The 6,955-nt window shown below is 35.7% G+C and overlaps 1 protein-coding gene across 1 annotated transcript; it reads left to right on the top strand.

Annotated features, from left to right (window-relative positions):
* The first annotated feature begins 5,684 nt into the window (after window positions 1-5,684).
* LOC116109557 (probable transcription factor At1g11510) lies at window positions 5,685-6,472 on the top strand. The gene is made up of 2 exons (XM_031395786.1): window positions 5,685-6,087; window positions 6,132-6,472. The coding sequence occupies exons 1-2, from the start codon at window positions 5,685-5,687 to the stop codon at window positions 6,470-6,472; spliced, it is 744 nt and encodes a 247-aa protein (XP_031251646.1).
* Window positions 6,473-6,955: the final 483 nt, after the last annotated feature.

Below are 6,955 nucleotides of genomic sequence, written 5' to 3'. Positions count from 1 at the left end.
CGTAACAAAAAAAGAGTCTAACCACGGTTCAAACTGGGTTATTTAATATTTTTGGTTTTTTAGTCAAATCAACCTAGCTCAATCACCGGTTCCCGGTTCAACCAATTGAACCAACCGATTCGGGCCAGGTTTTAAAACCTTGTTCAAAAGATCATAAGTTTTAAGAGTTAAATATATTTTGGCCCCTAAGGTATGTCCTAACGACATAAGGTCCAATAGATCTGATAGCAATACTTATTTATTTTATTTTATTTTTTATTTTTTATGATCGAGGATGTCTGATCCAGCTTACACGTACTTCAATTTATCTCTTGAGACCCTGAAACTATTGACCAGGTAAAAGCTCTAGTGGCTAGTCCTATTAGCAACCAAGGAGGGACTCGAACTAGGGCCTCTTCAGTAATACACCTGAAAGCCCCTATCGAACCACTTAGCTACCTAGAGATAGTTAATGATAGTAATACTTATGTCCTTATAAGGTAGCACCTTCTTTCCTTTTTGTAAAATTACATAAATACCCCTAATATTTTGTTATGTAAATGAAATTAAAAATTAATAGAATTATAAAAAAAAGGCTGCTAGTTGTAATTCTAGGAAAAATTTAGAACAATTTCATTAATTATAAGAAAATAAAAATTAATAGATTAAAGGTACCTTAGACTTTACGAAATAATTTCAAAAACCTGATACCTAACATTAACAAGTACCTAAAAATTACTATCAGATTGTACTGAATCTGTTGTGCCTAAAAAGTCACGCTAATATCAGTTCAACAAGTACCTAAAAGACAAAGTGTATTAGCTGCCAAGCCCATATTGCCTCAAAGATATTTATACCAACCCTATCTTATTTTAAGAGATGGACGGATGAGAGCTCTCTATGTGTTAAGACAACTTGCAAAACACTCATTACATTGACCTCAAAGGTGTATAAATGGGCACCTCTCTTCATGAAAAAAGGGGGTTGGGCAAATAAGAGTTGGGCATAGATTTGAGCTTCATTTCATTACTTTTTCTCTGTAAACAAAGCTTTTCTCCATTCTTTGTACGCCTTACAGGCAATATCATAGAAATAATTAAAGAATAATACAACCACAGTGGACGTAGGATTTGCTTTAAGCATCCAAACTACTATAAAAACCTCTCTTGTCTATCTATTATTTATGTTTTCTGCAAACATATATAATCTCAACACAATATTCAAATCTCATGAATCCATCACGTGTAATTTCTAAAACTCTCTTAGCATTTTGCACGTGCGAGTCGTTGGTGTCAAAATCAAGCATCAACAGTTTGGTGGCCCATGCAGGTCTCGAACCTGCGTCCAAGCTCTCGGATCGTGTGGTCAGATCGTAGATCGCACGCATCAAAGCTCTCGAATCTCGTGGCTAGATCGTAGATCGCACACATCAAAGCTCTCGAATCTCATGGCCGGATCGCAGATCACACACATAAGAGTTCTTGGATCGCACGGTCATATCGCAGATCGCACATATTGGAGCCCTCAGATTGCGAGGCAAATCGCAGATCACACACATTAGAGCTCTTGGATTGCATGGTCAGATCGCAGATCGCATGCATTAGAGTTCTCAGATCGCGTGGCCAAATTGCAGATCGCACGCATCAAAGTTCTCAAATCGCGTGGTCAGATCGTACGTGTAAGAGTTCTCCTATTGCGTGGTCAGATCGCAGATCACACGCATCAGAGTTCTTCGATGGCGTGGTCAGATCGCAGATCACATGCATCAGAGTTCTTGGATGGCGTGGTCAGATCGCAGATCGCATGCATCAGAGCTCTCAGATTGTGTGGCCAGATCATAAATCGCACACATTAGAGTTCTCAGATCGCGTGGCCAGATCACATATTGCACGCATCAGAGTTCTCAGATCGCATGGTCAGATCACAAATCGCATGCATCAGAGCTCTCCAATCGCATCGTCAGATCGCAGATCGTATGCTCAGATCATCTAGATTGTGCGTTCAAGATCATTGAGATCACGTGTTCAGATCGCTTAGATTGCATGGTCAGATCGCACGCTCAGATCATCTAGATCGCGTATTCAAGATCGATGAGATCACACGTTCAGATAATTTAGATCGCGCTTCCGAGCGCCTAGATCGCTGATCTCGAGTTCTCATATTAAGCTCTGCACTTTCTGATCAAATTTCTTCTGTTCTCAGATTAAGTTCCACGCTTTCTGATCAAACTTCTTGTTCTCAGATCAAGCTTCGCGCTTTCTGATCGAACTCTTTCTGTTTTCTTATTGAACTCCTTAAGCTCTCAGATTGTAAAGAGCTCTCCGAGTTTTCAGATCAAGCTCCTTATGATCTTAGATCGAGCTCTTTATGATTTCAGATGGAGATCTTATGATCTCAGATCGAGCTATTTATGATCTCAAATCGAGCTCTTTATGATTTCAGATCGAGCTCTTTATGATCTTAGATCGAGATCTTTATGATCTCAGATTGAGCTCCTTATGCTCTCAGATCGACCTCCTTATGCTCTCTGATTGAGCTCATAAGCTCGCTCGTTTACTTGAGATCGTGTGCATTAGATCGTTCAAATCGCAAGCCTCAAACTGTCAGGTCAAGCTCCTATCAGATCGTGATCAACTCCTAACTCTCAAATCACGATTAGCTCCTCGCTTTGAGATTGCGAACAGCCTCAAGTCGTGTTCTCAGCTCTCAGATTGCGATCAGTTCTCAGTAATCAGATCGTGACCATCTACCAGAGTTAGAAAAACCACGTAGAAAACTCAAAACAGCCCTGAAACATGCCGAAACAGTGGATTTTGGCCCTGAAAATGGCCCTAATTGGGTTCCCGATTACCACAATGCAAAGCTCAGAACAGACTTTACGTGGATATCTTACGGGCTCTAAAACTCCTCCCGGATAAAAAATTATGGCTGTTTTAAGTTGGCTTATCCGTTTAAGGCCTCTAAGCTGTGCGTTTGGGCTTTTGACGTTAGCGCCCTCCAAGAATTCATTTACTGGACATTTCATGTCAGTTATCAAATCGTGCTCAGCTTCGGATCACTCCAAGCTCTCAGATCGAAATCCTAGCTCTCAACACCCGATCGCGCCAGGCATAGTTTAAGCTCTTCAATTTGAGACTGTAGCCTATAGTGCGACAACCATTCAGATCAAAGACCTGAGTTTTTGAAGCGTGATTATGCACTCTAAAAACTGGGGGGTTCTGTTGTGCCTAAAAAGTCACACTGATGTCAGCTCAACAAGTGCCTAAAAGACAAAGTGTACTAGCTGTCAAGCCCATACCGCCTCAAAGATATTTATACCAACCCTATCTCATTTTAAGAGATGAACGGATGAGAGCTCTCCATGTGTCAAGGCAACTTGCAAAACACTTATTACATTGACCTCAAAGGTGTATAAATGGGCACCTCTCTTCATGAAAAAAAGGGGGCTGGGCAGATAAGAGTTTGACATAGATTTGAGCTTCATTTCATTATTTTTTCTCTGTAAAGAAAGTTTTTCTCCATTCTTTGTACGCCTTACAGTCAATATCATAGAAATAATCAGAGAATAATACAACCACAGTGAATGTAGGATTTGCTTTAAGCATCCGAACCACTATAAAAACTTCTCTTGTCTATCTATTATTTATGTTTTCTGCAAATATATATAATCTTAGCACCATATTCAAATCTCATGAATCCATCATGTGTAATTTCTAAGACTTTCTTAGTACTTTGCACGTGCGAATTGTTGGTGTCAAAATAAAGCATCAATAGAATCTTACGTACTTAAACCCTTAAAACTTGGAGTTATTTGAAGGGTTTAACTATTTTTAAAAGAGTAATGCTACTATATATTGGATTCAAATCTATTTCTAACAAACTAATATGCAATCCCACATAATAATTAATGTATATCTATATAATTATTAAAAACTCCAAATATTATAAAAAAATTGCTCAAAGCTCTTAATACTTATTACGATCTCTTGTAAGTGAATAAAATTTACCTTATCTTTTTTTTTATTTATGATTGCCAAAATAGTTTTTCTTAAACATCATTTTTATTAAAAATACAAATAAATGTACTTGAAATTCAAATTGAACTACCGTGGTTGAGTGGTTCGATAAGAACTATTGGGTGTATTACAAAGAGGTCTTGAGTTTGAGTCTCTCCTTGGTTGCTAATAGGGGTAGCCACTAGAGCTCCTACCCGTCGGTAGTTCCAGGGTCCTAAGAGATTAAATCAGGTGCGCGTAAACTGGTCCGACTACTCCCTATCATTAAAAAAAAAAAAAAAATTGAAATTGAACCGAAGAGGTTATTAATATTCGTGAAAGCTCCCATACTCACAAGATTGATCAAAGATCTAAAAGAATAGAAGAAGATGATTTATTTGAATATTTTCATCTTTATAATGTTTTGATGGACGACAATTTACACTAATCAAAGAACAATAAAATTTCCTTATTTTTTGTCCTAATTATTTAGTCATGAAATATATTTTACAAGGAGTATTTTATGACAACTTTAAATCACTTTTAAATTTTAAATTTACAGAAATATCAACAGCATGATATTAATTTTTTTTTTTTTTTTATATTTCAAATTCAAATCTAAGAGATGCAATGCATAATGCATATACAAATATTAGAATAATATTTACTATTAAGATGAATATCATATACACCTCGAAGGTTTATCGTCAGATTAGGCTCACCCTAGTCCTAGTGATAAAAATATCAAAGAAACAAATCATGAAAGAATTGGCCACTCATCCGTCAAATCATATGTATATTAACCAATTTATCAAAATTCTGAATCTCATAGGATGGGCACAGGCCGGATCAGGGCTAGATCAGGGCCTTGTTCCTTGTCCCCGATCTCCACTCCCATGTCTGTCGTCAGGGTCAAGGACAACTCTCATGACCATAGTCGGTTTGGGGGATAGAGTCACTCCCATATTAATTTTTCATAGAATTAATATAATTATATCTAATTTTAACATACTTTACTGGGTAAATTGATTAATTATTCAATTGCATGGAGGCTTAGGCTTAGTTAGCCCTATTAGTTAATTAATTGTTCAAAAAATTAATATAATTATACTCAATCGTAACGTAATTTACAATGTAAATTGATTAATTATTCAATTGTATGTGTGTTTAGGGCCTTAGGCTTAGTTAATTAATTAATTTTTCATAGAATTAATATAACTATATTCAATTTTAACATAATTTACTAGGTAAATTGATTAATTAATTATAAAGTACTATCTCCACTACAACTAATAAAATTAGTTAGTTTGTGAAAGGGACAAATCCTATTATCCCCAGTTCCCGACATTGATTAAATTTAACATCATAATTGATTGATTAATTAATTAATTAAAAGGATAACTGTATTTCTGTAATTCGTAAGTCGTTAACGGTAAGTAATTGTGTATATTCTTATATGTAAATTGTAATAATCTAATCAAATTTATTTTTGAGACATGTATTATTATTTTGTGAAATTCACAAAATAAAAATATATATATTTAATTATTAGACTTCTTTATTTAAATTATTTTTTTTATAAATTTAATATAAATATTATAAAAATAAATATATTACTTAATTAAAACCATGATTTAAACTCTAACTTTATTTATATACAATCTTGTAAAGGAAATAAAAAAACGTAAAAATTCGTAATAAAAGAACAATATGCGGGGCGGGTCTTTGAAAGACTCGAAACGGGCGAAGAAGAAGGAAACGGGTGCGGATCCGGATGATGAGGATAAGAAAAAGTCGGGAGAGGATAAGAAGAAGCAATTTTTTCAAAGGGTATGGAGCGAGGAGGATGAAATTGCTGTATTGAAGGGGTTGATTGCCTTCACCACGAAAAAAGGGATGGACCCGTATCAAGATACGAATGCTTTTCATGATTTTATCAAGAAATCGCTTCACGTGGATCTTACAAGAACTCAATTGATGGACAAGATTAGGAGATTGAAGAAGAAGTATGAGAACAATCTTGGCAGAGGGAATAAAGGTGAAGATAGGAATGTTTCGAAGCTCCATGAACGACACGCTTATGATTTGTCTAAAAAGCTATGGGGCAATGGAAGTACTAGTGCTGTCCTTGAATTGGCGGAAAACATAACGCATAAGCCAAAAAGAATCAAAACCAGAAAGAGAGTAGTGAGTCGTTAGCTCTTTTCAAAGCTGAGTTGAATGATGGAGCTAAGATGGATATTGATAATGATAAGAGAGGGAGCCTGAACAGTGAAAAAGAGATGCTTTTGTTTGATAAGAGTGTTGGGATGGCTGGTTTGGAGGAGTTTGTAATCAACCAAGGTTTACATATGATTGGAGGAGCCAAAAAAGCGGAAGTGGAGGAAAGGTGGAAGAAGCTGCAGATTGCTCAGTTGCAATTGTTTCTGGAGTGGAATGATTTGATTAAGGAACAGACTAAGTTGATTTTGGAGGCCATGAAATCATCCAGTCATTAGGTTGTTGGTTGTTTCGTGGTATAATTTATGCTTTGTGTGGTGGTGGATTTGAGAGTGACTAATTAAGCTATTAATGTTTTGTGTTTGGTGTTAGCCAATTGTGGAATTCTGTGATATTTGTGATTATATTATTCTCTTGAAAGGAGGGTAGTTTAAACTTCTTCTAGCCTCATAAATATGTTTAATGTTTATGACTTTGCTTATTTTGGTTTAATCACAAATTTATAGAAATATCAACTGCATGATATTAAATTTTTTATATATTTCAAATTCAAATCTAGGAGATGCATTGCATTATGTATATACAAATATTAGAATAATATTTACCATTAAGATGAGTATCATATACACCTTGAAGGTTTATCGTAAGATTAGTCTCAACCTAGTCTAGGGATGGAAAAAACTGGTTGACCGAATCGGTTAACCGAAAATTTGAACCGAACTGGTTTTCGGTTCAAAAAAATGATTGAACCGAAACCAATT

Source organism: Pistacia vera, unplaced genomic scaffold (assembly GCF_008641045.1).
Source record: "Pistacia vera cultivar Batoury unplaced genomic scaffold, PisVer_v2 Contig582, whole genome shotgun sequence".
Taxonomy (NCBI): Eukaryota; Viridiplantae; Streptophyta; class Magnoliopsida; order Sapindales; family Anacardiaceae; genus Pistacia; species Pistacia vera.
Note: the sequence above shows the minus strand (reverse complement) of the source record. Positions and strands in the feature narration are given on the sequence as shown.